This window comes from Candoia aspera, chromosome 1 (assembly GCF_035149785.1).
Source record: "Candoia aspera isolate rCanAsp1 chromosome 1, rCanAsp1.hap2, whole genome shotgun sequence".
In the NCBI taxonomy this organism is placed as follows: domain Eukaryota; kingdom Metazoa; phylum Chordata; class Lepidosauria; order Squamata; family Boidae; genus Candoia; species Candoia aspera.
Genome location: NC_086153.1, coordinates 277,053,168 through 277,066,625, shown reverse-complemented (window position 1 = coordinate 277,066,625; position 13,458 = coordinate 277,053,168). Strand labels below are relative to the sequence as shown.

The 13,458-nt window shown below is 44.6% G+C and overlaps 1 protein-coding gene across 1 annotated transcript in view; it reads right to left on the bottom strand.

The window, feature by feature from the left end:
* Nucleotides 1-13,458, bottom strand: part of SIPA1L1 (signal induced proliferation associated 1 like 1) — a 206,339-nt gene that overhangs the window by 54,662 nt on the left and 138,219 nt on the right. Inside the window, exons 8-10 of the mRNA XM_063289841.1 lie at nt 8,361-8,518; nt 5,869-6,442; nt 4,798-5,072 (exon numbers count right to left, since the gene is read on the bottom strand). Coding sequence (XP_063145911.1) covers nt 4,798-5,072; nt 5,869-6,442; nt 8,361-8,518 — 1,007 coding nt within the window. The remainder of the gene's footprint in view (nt 1-4,797; nt 5,073-5,868; nt 6,443-8,360; nt 8,519-13,458) is intronic.

The following is a 13,458-nucleotide window of genomic DNA, read 5'->3' as shown; positions in this document are numbered from 1 at the left end:
CTAACTAATGCCAGAGGTTATATGGAAGATTGGGAACAGAGTTTCTGTTCGGAACAGGGCAAAATCAACGCCATCGCTACCAAGCTCAAGGGGCGGGTGGCGGATTGGTACGTGCAGTTGTGCCAATCGGAGGCTCCAGAATTAGAAGATTTTGAGGAGTTCTTGTTCGTGCTAAAGCAACATTTTGAGGACCCGTTAGCTAAAGAAAGGGCAAAACGGACATTGAAGGGGCTGAGCCAAGGGTCCCGATCCGTGGCAGACTATGCGCTTGAGTTTAAGGCGCTGGCTGGGAAAGTTGAGGATTGGTCTCAGTCCATATTAATAGAGCTGTTCAAGGATGGACTGGAAACAGAGGTGTTGTGGTGGTCACTGGGGCGTGATGACCCAAACACCTTATATGAGTGGATCCAACTGGTGGGCAAGGCTGAGCATGCCCAAGAGACTTTCGCTCACAGAAGGGCGCTGAAATATGGCAAGCCCAGTAAAGGGTTGCGGGCCCCGGGCCCCTCAGGGAAGACCAGCCAGCAAGCCTGGGAAGAGAAGAAGGAACGACACTATGTGAAAGGGCTGTGCCTACGATGTGGGAAGGAAGGCCACCGGGCGGCGGCGTGTCCGAAGGGAAAGATGGAGGACCGGCCAGGAAAGTCGTCTGGGAAGTCACCATCCCTACCCCGAAAGATGAAGGTGGCGTTGGCGGAGGCCGAGCCGGAGGAAGTCCCTTTCTTTGGGGACGAGGGGGAGCATGATCCGAATCAGGCGGTGGGAAACGCCCGCCACCTGCTTTAAAGGGCGCCGCTGGGCAGGTGGAAGAGGAAGGGCGCGATCACGCTTCGGTGAGTGGAAACTTCCCTATGCTGACAGTGAAGGTGAAATTGGGGTCCCGTACACGAACCGTTGAAGTGTGGGCATTGATTGATTTGGGGCGCTCTCGTTCTTTAATGCACCCTGACGTGGTGGCTGCTTTAGAGCCACCCACGTTCCCTTTGGAACGGCCCATGATTTTCACCCAATTGGATGGATCTACAGCGGGGGGAAAACCGGTGACTCACTCCACAGGGATGGTGGCATTACAGATGGGCAGCCATCGGGAGGGACTGCCGTTTGTGGTGGCGCCTGTGGCGGGGTCTGTTTGTCATTTTGGGGATCCCGTGGTTCGCCCACCAGAATCCACAGATAAACTGGGTGCACCGGACTGTGACTTTTGCGGATGGGTTCTACAAAGCCCCTGCGGGGGATGAGGAGGACCACGGTGCTGTGGGGAGGGCGGCAGCAGCAACTCCGCATTTCCTCACTGGTTCGCTGGAAGGGCTGCCGGAACAATACCAGGACTTTGCAGATGTGTTCGGCGAGAAAGAGGCGGATCGGCTGCCGCTGCATCGCAAAACTGACTGTGCCATAGAGTTGATCCCTAATGCACAATTGCCGAAGCCAAAAATTTATGCTATGACCCAGAAAGAGTTGGCAACGTTACGGGAGTTTGTGGATAAAAATTTAGCTAGGGGTTTTATCGAGCCGGCCAATTCCCCCGTGGGCGCCCCTGTTCTCTTCCGACCAAAGAAAGATGGAACTTTAAGACTCTGTACAGATTTCCGCGGATTAAACGTGATATCAATATTAAATAAATATCCCTTACCGATCATCAAAGACATGTTAGCACATCTGGCTAAGGGGAAGATATTCTCCAAGTTAGATTTAAGGGAAGCGTATTTCCACATTCGCATACGGGAGGGGGATGAGTGGAAAACTGCTTTCAATTGTCCTCTGGGCTCTTTCCAGTATAAAGTGTTGCCATTTGGGTTGGCGGGGGCGCCTGGGGTCTTTATGCAGTTAATCAATGAGGTCTTGCATGACCATTTGTTTAAAGGGGTCCTTGTGTATTTGGATGATGTGTTGATTTATACTGAGACAATGGAAGAACATGAACAGTTAGTGAAACAGGTACTCAGCAAGCTGAGAAAAGCTGAGCTTTATGCTAAATTGTCTAAATGTGAGTTTCATAAGACTCGGCTTGACTATCTGGGTTATTGAATTTCTGACAAGGGTGTTGAAATGGATCCTGCTAAGGTCCAAGCCATTTTGGAATGGGAGCGCCCACGCACGTGTCGGCAGCTTCAAAGTTTCTTGGAGTTCGCTAACTATTATCGGCAATTTATCCAGGGGTTTGCGGAGATTGCTTTGCCTCTCACCGAATTGTTAAAAACTAAAGGGCTGGGTGACACCCGTAAGGTAAAAAACCCCGGAGCGTTGCTTAAATGGACACCCGATTGCCAAGTGGCTTTTGACAGACTGAAACGGCTTTTTACTGCTGAACCCATTCTACAGCATCCCGATCCTACTAAACCTTTCGTGGCTCAAGTGGATGCCTCAGATTTCTCTATCGGGGCACTCCTGCTGCAAGCTGATGAGTCGGGTTGTCTGAAGCCCTGTGCTTACCTATCCCGTAAGTTTTCTGAGATGGAAAGGAGGTGGCACGTTTGGGAGAAAGAGGCTTTTGCGGTTAAGGCTTTGGACACTTGGCGCCACTTGCTAGAGGGAGCTACATGTCCTTTCGAGGTTTGGACTGATCACAAGAATCTTGAAGCGCTCAGCGCGCCTCAAAAGCTCAGCCCAAAGCAAATTAGGTGGGCGCAATTTTTCAGCCGCTTTGATTTCAAGTTAAAGTTTATTCCGGGAAAGAAAAACTTTCTAGCTGATGCACTTTCCCGCTTGCCCCAGGGTTCTGGCTCTGTTCCTGACGTGGTGGGTACATTATGGACAGAGCCCCAATTGAGTATGGCAGCTGTCACTCGCAGCCAGACTCGCATGCAGCAGCCCGCTGTTTCAGTTTCACCAAGGGGAGGAGGGTTGCCAATTCCCTCTAACTTGCAACAACAGTTTCTCTCCAAGCTGAAATCTGACACCTGGTTGCAAGCGAATAAAGACACTGTTACTTTTGACTGGGGTTTTGCTTGGAAGCAAGACTGTCTCTATGTCCCTGACGGTTTACGCAAGGACATTTTGCTCTGCTCCCATGATGATAAGGTGGCTGGTCATTTTGGTTTTGTAAAGACCCTCCACTTGGTTCGGCGCCAGTTCTGGTGGCCCACGCTAAGGCGCGATGTCAAAGACTACGTTGCCTCCTGTCCAGTGTGTGCAATGTCCAAACGGAAGGTTGGAAAACCTCAGGGTTTACTGCAACCAGTGGCCAGTCCCTCCCGTCCCTGGGAGGAAATTTCTATGGACTTTATTGTGGATTTACCTCCGAGTCAGAGGAAAACGGTGATTTGGGTTGTAAAAGACTATTTCTCAAAACAAGCCCATTTCATTCCATGCGCATCTATTCCCTCCGCCCAACAGCTGGCCCGCCTCTTCCTAGTACACGTGTACAGGCTCCACGGATGCCCCGCCCGCTTGGTGACTGACTGCGGGACACAATTTACTTCCCAGTTTTGGCGGGCTTTTATGAAACTGGTGGGCACAAAACAAGCGCTGTCCACTGCGTCGCATCCTGAGACTGACGGATCTACAGAGGCACTTAATTCAACACTGGAGCAATATTTGCGTGCTTTTGTAAACTATCAACAAGACAATTGGGTCGACCTCCTGCCGTTTGCTGAGGTCACCTACAACAACGCACTGCATCAAAGCACTGGGCAGGTCCCTTTCCGTACTGTGTTTGGACGGGACTTCATCCTCATTCCCGAGCTGCCTCAACCGGCTTCACCGCCATCGTCCCCCACGGACTGGGCTTCACATCTGGGGGACTCCTGGCCTAAAATTCAACAAGCACTTGCAGATGCACAGGCAACTTACAAGCACCACGCTGATGCAAAGCGGGCGCCGCAAACGATTTTGAAAGTTGGGGACAAAGTCTATCTCTCCACCAAGTTCATCAAGTCACCTCAGCCCTCTAAAAAATTAGCTCCCAAGTTTGTGGGTCCTTTTCCTATTGTTGGCCAAGTTAATCCTGTTACGTTTCGCTTGGACCTACCCCATAATCTTAAATGTTTACACCCCGTTTTTCATTGCAGCCTGCTCAAGCCTCTTCACCAGTTGGATTGTTGGCATCCACAACCTTCACCTCCTCCATCCATTATGATTGATGGTCAACAGCACTTTGAAGTGAAGGAGATTCTTGATTCTCGCAGACTTCGTTCTACCCTGCAATACCTTGTTCGCTGGAAACACTTCCCTCATCCTGAGTTGCTGCCCGTGATGTTCACTCTCCTATATTGGTTACCTGTTTTCATGCTGCCTATCCTGCTAAGCCTGCTCCTTAGTTTAGTTTCTTTAAGGGGGGCGGTATGTCATGTTCATCGTTTCAATGTTCTGGGTACATCGTAACGTTTCGCATGTCAGTTTCCTGATCCGTGTCTGTCATTTGCTGGGAGGAGTATTTCAGCCGTGCCGGGCTGTAATCTCCTTACTGTTACTCTGGAATGTGTGTTTGGGTTATTGTATGTGTTCAAGGTTACTTTCCCAGGCCAGTGTCTAATGCTCACCAACACCTGGGAGGGGGTGGTTGCTATGGCGGGGCGAGGGGCGGGATTGGGTTTGGAGCGAGGGTTTTTAGTTTGTATTTGGCGCGCTTTTACTCATTCTCAGCTTTCTCTGTATTTGCATACTATTCTTTCAATAAATCAGTTTTCATTCAGAACCTACTTGTGGACCTGAGTATGTTAGAATAGGCAACCATTACAGCCTAAGGCAGGACTAGAACTCACGGTCTCCTGGTTTCTAGCCTGGTGCCTTAACTACTATACCAAACTGACTCTCTTTTAATAAGTGATAGGTATTAATTCACTGCTTGCCAAATACCTTCGTGGAGTACAATCTTCATGAGGTGGGATAATGACAACCTTCACAGTAACTGAAGTTCGCAGGAGATCAATCATTTGCTCATGGCTTAGAGTAGCTACAGCCACAGTGCAAATTTCCACTAATCTGCTGCCTTGTCGTAATCCTGCTTGCCAAGCATAGCCATAGGGTTCAACATCTGCCACAATTCCTTCATAATTCACATGGAAGCCAAGCTGACCCAATCCATTCCGTCGTAAAGTCATTTCCACTGACTCACATCCCTTGGTCACGAGCTGAGAATTGGAAGATAGAGATGTGGAGGTATAATGGGAACAATTTAGTACAATGAACTGTATTCAGTATGAGACAGAAATAAATGGGCTACATCTTTAAAACAGAGTGTGAAGCAAGACAGAACACTGTCATTCCTCATTCATACAGCAATTATACTGAATAGTTTCTGAGGAAGATAGCTGGTGAACTACTGAGTAAAAATCTGAGGCTTAGTTTGATCTTGTATAAATGACTAGCTATATTCCAGTAATAGCTAAAAAAATTATGAATGCCACAAAAGCATTAAACACAGTACTTTATGAGACAATACCCAAAGTAATAGAGGATTTGTAGACTACTATTCATTTATAGACTCACAACAATCATTTAGTTATTAAATCCTATATTGATTTGACATTGTTTATAATTCAGTAAAATCTTCTGTTGGTGTGGAACTGTTTGTTTTACTATTTCAAGTCCTGTTCCTAAAGGATATTCTTAATAATATTTGTGATTACTAGATACTAATACCATATTATAAATACACTATCCAGACCTTAATCTGGACAAAAAGTAGACAAATAAGCAACAAGGCATTTTATTGCTCTGATTGGGTAGGATTAACTAACAAGTGGATATATCATTTTATTTTGCTAGTTTGCTGCTCAAATCCAATAAGGAAACTAGAACTTTTCTATATGTACTTATGCTTGAGGAAGGAAGGAAGGAAGGAAGGAAGGAAGGAAGGAAGGAAGGAAGGAAGGAAGGAAGGAAGGAAGGAAGGAAGGAAGGAAGGGGGAAATAAGTAACTCTAACCTCTAGTCTTTTGACAATCTCCTTGATATCGTCAGGGTTTTTGAAACTTTCCACAGAAACACATTCTCCTCTTTCATAGAAAATTTTGACACTTGTATCTGTTGAAGTCCACCCTATTACATCTCTGCAGGAACAATTGAATACAACACTTTTCGAATCTTGTTCAATTATGACAACAAATTCATTAGAAATGCCCAAAAGACAATCTATATCTACACCCCTGCTATAGTCTTTAGCATGGAGAATCCAGACAACAGCGCCAGAACTATGGAGTTCTACACCTGGATGAGGTTTGGATTTCTCCTTCTTCTTAGAAGCAAGTGAGATGAAAGGGAATTTGCCAGAAGGATCAATGGGTGTATTTGTCACATTTTTTTCTGCCAAATCTTTTAAGTATTCCTGACGGGTTCTAGTAGCCATAGCACGGAATTTTTCTGATTTATGAGCTGCGTTCTCAGCATTGATCACTTTGGCCAGTAAGAAGTCCCTGAATACATTTGATTTAGGAAAGGTGATGCCTTTAGGAATTGGAGGTCCAAATGAGGGCACATCTCTTGATCTTGTCACAGCAACACTGCAAAAATACATAAAAATGTGATTTAAAACAGTATGCAGAAACGTTATACATTTCAGTGTCCTGTCTTCTCTTTGTTTTCTTTAGACAGTCCAGTTCTACAGAGAAGAAACTCTGTAACAACTGCACAGTGTGTCATGACGTTAAAAAAAGTTCTTTGACATACTAATTTTTTACAATTTAGCCTATTCCTTAAAATTTCTTTAATATATATCTATTTGGATATACTATATCATTACTATTATTGCTTAGCAACTTTTCCCTTTACATGTGGTATTTGGAAGGTAAATTGATTTATTGAACTTTAACATTCCATGAATAAATGTACAGACTACACATGACACTTGCTACACAATTAATTAGTCTGTTTTTGATGTGTACGAAGTTTGCAAAGCCTCTGCACACTATTTCCCCTTTTACGAAGTCAGTAACATCTTACACGCATCTTTATTCTTCTCCAAACTTACAAACAACAAAACATTTTTGAAGTGAAGTTACCCTGCTATAAAGCACATTAATACTTTGCATAGTTCAATCTTTTATTCTGCTCTCTATCATATATATTTGTAACAACCACCTCCACATGTCCTGAAAACACAAAAGATATTCCTTTAGACTACACAAAATCTTAACTATCCCACCCAGAATTACAAAGAAACATAAACAGTTGCTGATTAGCAGAAAGGTTATTTTTAAATGTTTACTGGGAATGCTACTTCTATTGCTCCTTAACCAAAGAGAAAAGATGCAGAAGAGTAACAGATGGATATATTGGTGGAAGCGAGAATTATGCAATAATGCAAACCTCCCTTTAAAAAATGTGAAGAGTACAGCAGTAGGACTTCAATAAAACATTAATGCATGTGATCCACTGCACCAGTAATTTAGCAGGACCCAATCCTCTTTTCTCACCAGCCTTTTTATACTAGCATGTGTGAAATCCTACTGGTTTGAATGACAACAGGTTTTTACCACTTAGATTTTGTTCTGGCTATAAGAGTCAGTAGAAGAGTCCATGCCATGCTTACCTCTCCCTAGTTTTTTTGAGAATCTGCCAACACCCTTCAGCTGCTACACTCCCTCTCCCTTCCCCCCTGCTCCCTACCAGTCCAAAATGCAGACTGGTAGATGCCGCTGGGTTCCTACTTACCCACAAACAACTGTATCAAAAAGAATGCTGATTACATTTACAAAGATTGCCTACAATAAGATCAGGGTGGCATAGTGTTATTGTTTAAGCCATCCCCCAAATAGAAAATACAATCATAGTCTCTTCTCTCCATTTCAAGGGTCTTACCCGGTTTAAGTTCTCCAAACAACAGGAGAATCGTTAATTGTTAATTAGACAATTCTGAAATAGCCTTCTTTTGTGCTATTATTGATATAGAAACATGTGGGGTCCTTCAGGAAGAAGAGCGTATGAAATAAATAACTAATATGTGTATTTCTAAATCCTTAGAGAGAAATGTATCCCCAGTATCTTATTTCTCAATCACTAATGTTGAAAGGTTTCATTTACATGTCTTGGATATTTTCCAGAGGAAGCAATATATAGCCATCTTTCAGAAACACACATTCTGTTTACTAAATTTGCATTCAAAAGGAATTCCATGCATAAAAACATTGTGGGATAACCACTACAAAGCTACTGTATAAGATACATTTGGTTTTCATTCTGCTCTGCAAAGCCACTAGTTTCAAAATATTTAACTCACATATGATCATTTTTTATCGTAAAAACAGAAATACTAAACAGTTCTCAGACTTCCGTATACTTGTAATTGCACCTAAAATATTTTACTGAAAAATGATATTTTACTGAAAAATGCTAAACGACATTAGAAAACATAGTATCAAATATTGCAACTTATAGTTATCCTCTGTCATGCAAAGCCATCAACAACACTGTAATAGCTACCTGTAACAAACATTGTCAGTACAAGGATTGTGCACTCGGACAATGACAAAGACGTGCTGAAAATGGGAACGAATATTCTTTGGGCTGAATGATTCGGCTCCAGGTTCTTGGAAAACTATAGTCACAATATCATTTCCAATATGTCGTTTTCTTAACAGCTTTGAGAATGAAGAGAAGAAATCCATGAGAATTAAAAGCATTAATATTGTTATAGAATGTAATTATTTGTTCCCATTACTTGAGGTTTTAAAATGTAAAAACATGTGATTTTTTAAAAAATTGTTCCAAAATATAAATAAGTACATGAAGAATTTAATATAAAACATGCTAAAATAAATTAGTACTCGCAGTTTCCATAACAACAATTAGAGATCTACTTTAATGCATAGAAATGTCTTTCCACGGAGTAGATTTTTGTTTCTAAAATTAAATTTATAATCATAAAAATTTTGTTATTCTGTTGCCTTTCTATTTGCTATTCTAAATCTTTACAAAATGGTAAGTTTTTAATCTAGACAATACCATTCAGTATATTAAAATTATGGTTTTATATTGGCAGACTTACAATTTAACTCTCAAGCTGTATTTTTTAAACAAGTGTTTCTCAGGGGAAGAAATCCCTAAAGTATCTTAAAATTTATAACAGAAGGAACTTGTTTGGTAGAATTAACATGAGACTGAAACCATTAGATGAGAATAAAGAAGTTTAACCTACCCCAATAAATCATTTTATTTACACCTATTACACTTTTCAAAACTCAGATATGGATCTCTAAAATATGCATTTTCCCAATTCAGTCCAAATAATAATTAGCAACATTTCATGCATTTAAAATAGTGTAAATGGGATCAGGAACACCCAAAGGTAGAGCAAGGGGTCAACTTTGTCAAGATGGCAAGTCTGACTGGGCAATCAAAGATCTCCCTCCTTTGACTTCTGGGGAAGAAATGGCAAACCAAAGATGGCTCTGCTAGGTGGAGCCAACAACAGTGGCTGTATGAAGAGCTGGGGACTGGCTCCTTGTAATTCTTCTCTGGACAAGGGGAGGACTTGAGATTGCTGTCAGGATGGAGGCTGACTCTGAGGAGGAGAATCAGCTGATCACAGAAGAAGTGAGAGAGATCCTTGAGCAGCAAGATTCTGAGCCACGGACTGAAGACAGACAGGAGGCAGATTCACCGCCACCTATCAGTGTGAGAAAGGAGGCTGGAAAGGCAGGCTGAGCAGCGAGAGAAGCTATTAGCTCCTGCATGAAAAAGGCAGGAAAGCCAAAGTTATAAAGAGTGCCAGAAGCCAGAGCCAGTGGTTGGAGACAACGGTTCTCTTCTCCCTGCCTTGTTCTTGGAATGTGCCACCTCAGCTTACCTCCTTACCTTGTTTGCCAGCTCCGAGCCTCCTGCCCCTCGAGCTGCCTGCCCTGCTGCCTCATCGCTGCTTGCCTCAGATCCCTGCCTTGCTACCGAGCTCAGCCTTGCCTCAGATCCCTGCCTTGCTACCGAGCTCAGCCTTGCCTCAGATCCCTGCCTTGCTACCGAGCTCAGCCTTGCCTCAGATCCCTGCCTTGCTACCGAGCTCAGCCTTGCCTCAGATCTTTGCCTTGCTACCGAGCTCAGCCTTGCCTCAGATCCCTGCCTTGCTACCAAGCTCAGTCTTGCCTCAGATCCTTGCCTTGCTACCAGGTCCAGCCTTGCCTCAGAGCCTTGCCTTGCTATTTGGTGATTCTAGCTTTCCAGTCCAGCCTGTTTTTGCCTTGCCTTGCTGCTCTCTGATTCCAGCCTTCCAGTTCAGCCTTGCTTGTATTGCCCTGCTACTGCATGATTTCCAGCTTCCCAGTCCAGCCCTGCATCGCCTTGCCTGCCACCTTACTGACTTGGGAAATAGCCTATTCCTTATTGCCTTTGAGTTAATGTGCTTAACAAACTGCAAATAAAGAACTTTATTGAACCTCTTCTGTGTCTAGTCTAGTTGGCCAGGACAATTGCCAGTAAGTGCTCCAGACAGCTGCTCCTCGTGAGCCAGAAGACAGCAGTCTCTGGTGGGTTTAGAGCTCTAGGATAAAGGGAATAGCCATCTTGTTCAAACCACAGTCGGCACCTTCAAAAGGACACTGGGTTTGCATATTTCCTTTTCTAATTATTTTCAGAAATTGATTGTTAACTGCTTTTCAGCTATTAGGAACCTTTGGATTGACAAGTTTTAGAGCACTGGGCAAGTTTCCTTCAACCCTTAGCAACAGAAGTTTTAAATACAAGTTTAAGGACCTAAAAAAATGATATATATATTCATATTTTGTAATAAACAGCAAGAGGGTGATTAGAACTTTGATTTTGGAAAATTACACATGGACTAAGGGTCCAGATGGATTTGATATAAGATTTTGGAATTAATTATAAGAATCCTTCCTGTGGGAAAATGCTTTTGTTTTGAATTCTCTTTAAAAAAAATGATAGGATAAGACTATGAAGGTTGGACACTAGAGAGAACCAGAAGGGTCTAAATATTATAATTAAGGAAGAACACTTAATTTTCACTTACTAATACAGAATAAAGCAAAATATTTTAACATTCAAGATACAGAAGGCTATTTTTGAACAATGGACCCAGAAGTTATTTTAAGAGCATCTGCCTCTATAGACAGACTGTTTCAAAGATGTTATGGAAGAGGAACAAGTATTACCTAGCAAGATAAACACTGATCTGAAAGTGGATTTAAAAATGACAGGCTACAAGAATGATATGAAAAAGATGTCACACCGGACATTTATTTTATTTATTTATAATTTTATTCACTGCCCATCTCTGCCTCATGGGGGCCTCTGGGTGGTTTACAATAAGATGAAGTTAAGATTTAAAACCATTCCAATACAACAATACAATAAAATAAAAATATAATAAAATCTAAGTGGCAAAAGATTTTAATCAGTCCGTGAGTGTAACAGGCCCCTCAAAATCACTTAGGGCGCCAGCCATCCCCAGGTATAACTATTCCCCCTCCCATTCCAAGCCTGCTGACAAAACCAGGTCTTTAATCTTTTTTGGAAGTCCAGGAGCGAGGGGGCCTGTCTCACCTCTGGGGGAAGGATGTTCCAAAGGGCGGGAGCTACAGGAGAGCAGGCATGCATCAGAGACCCCGCTAGATGAAATTCTTTTATAGATGGGGTCTGTAACATGCCCTCCCTGCATGACCGGGTGGGGCGGGTCGATGTAATAGGGATGAGACGGTCCCTCAGATATCCTGGTCCCATGCCATGTAGGGCTTTAAAGGTAATAACCAACACCTTGAATTGGACCCAGAAGCAAACTGGAACCCAGTGCAGCTCCCGCAACAAAGGTGTTACGTGTGCAAATCTTGGAACGCCCAAGATTGTTCGCGTGGTTGCATTCTGGACCAGCTGAAGCTTCTGGATATTCTTCAAGGGTAGCCCCATGTAGACTGCATTACAGTAGTCTATATGTGAGATGACAAGGGTATGAGTGACCATTCGAAGGGCCTCTCGGTCCAGGAAAGGGAGTAACTGGCGCACAACGCGAAGTTGCACAAAGGCCCTCCTGGCCACGACTTCCACCTGCTCTTCGAGCAGGAGTCATGAGTCCAAGAGGACCCCCAAGTTACGCACTGGGTCTGTGCAACCCCATCCAGCACTAAAGATGACAAGTTCCTGGCACCCGAGGTGCAGTTAATTCACAGCCACTCCATCTTACTAGGGTTCAATCGAAGCCTGTTGTTCCTCATCCAGGCCCCCACAGCCCCCAGGCACTTGGAAAGGGTGGTCACGGCATCACTTACTTCACCTGGGATGGAGATATACAGTTGAGTATCATCGGAATACTGATGATACCTCATCCCGTGATGATGGATGATCTCGCCCAGCGGTTTCATGTAGATGTTAAAAAGGAGAGGGGAGAGTACTGATCCCTGCGGCACCCCACAAAGAAGGAGCCGTGGGGCCAAACTCTCCTCCCCTATCAACACCAATTGGGACCGGCCCCGGAGGAAGGAGATGAACCAGTGCAAAACTACGCCACCCACCCCCAACTCCCTGAACCAACCCAAAAGGATACCATGGTTGATGGTATCGAAAGCCAATGAGAGGTCAAGAAGAGCCAGGATGGATGCACTTCCTCCATTTCGCTCCTGCCAGAGATCATCCATAAGCGCGACCAATGCTGTTTCCATCCCATAACCGGGCCTGAAACCTGACTGAAAGGGGTCTAGATAATCCGTTTCATCGAGAATCCTCTGGAGCTGCAGCACCACCACTTTCTCAACCACTTTCCCCCAAAAGGGGAGGTGGGAGACTAGGGGAAAGTTGTCTAGTACTCTAGGGTCCAGCGATGGTTTCTTGAGGAGGGGGCACACCAGCGTCTCTTTGAAGGCTGCTGGGAATACCCCCTCTCTCAAGGAAGTATTTACCATCGCTTGGACCCAACCAGGAGGGGCATGGGTCTAGTTGACAAGTGGTGGCGTTTACAGTCCGGAGGATCCTGTCCATTTCCTCAGGCTCCACAGGCTCAAACCGTTCCCCGATAACAGAGTAAGAACGTCCCCTGGGCATCTCCCCAGACACTGCCTCACAGTCCAACTTGGAACGGATCTGAGCGATTTTATCCTGCAGATGCCTAGAAAACTCCTCAGCTCGGCCCTGTAGATGGATCTCTGGATCCCCTTTCCCCAGAAGGGAACAGGTAATCTTAAACAGGGCCGCCGGGCAGCATTCTGCGGATGCAATAAGAGCGGAGAAATCCTGACATTTCGCCGCTCTTACTGCCACAAGGTAGGCCTTAATAGCGGCTCTAGCTTGTGTTCGGTCAGGTCCGTCTTTGTCTTCCTCCAGTGGCGCTCTAGGTGTCTCTTAATCCTCTTCAGAACCCTCAGCTCCTCCGTAAGCCATAGGGAGTGTCGAGTTCGGTGGGATAAGAGAGGCCACATAGGTGCGATCTTGTCCAAGGCCCTAGCAGCTTCCCTATTCCAGGCCGCCGCCAGGGCCTCTGCTGGACTGTGCAGCAGATCCTCGGGTATAACCCCCAGCTCCCTCTGAAACCCTAACGGATCCATTAGTCACCGGGGGCGGACCAATCAAATAGGTCCTGCCTCCC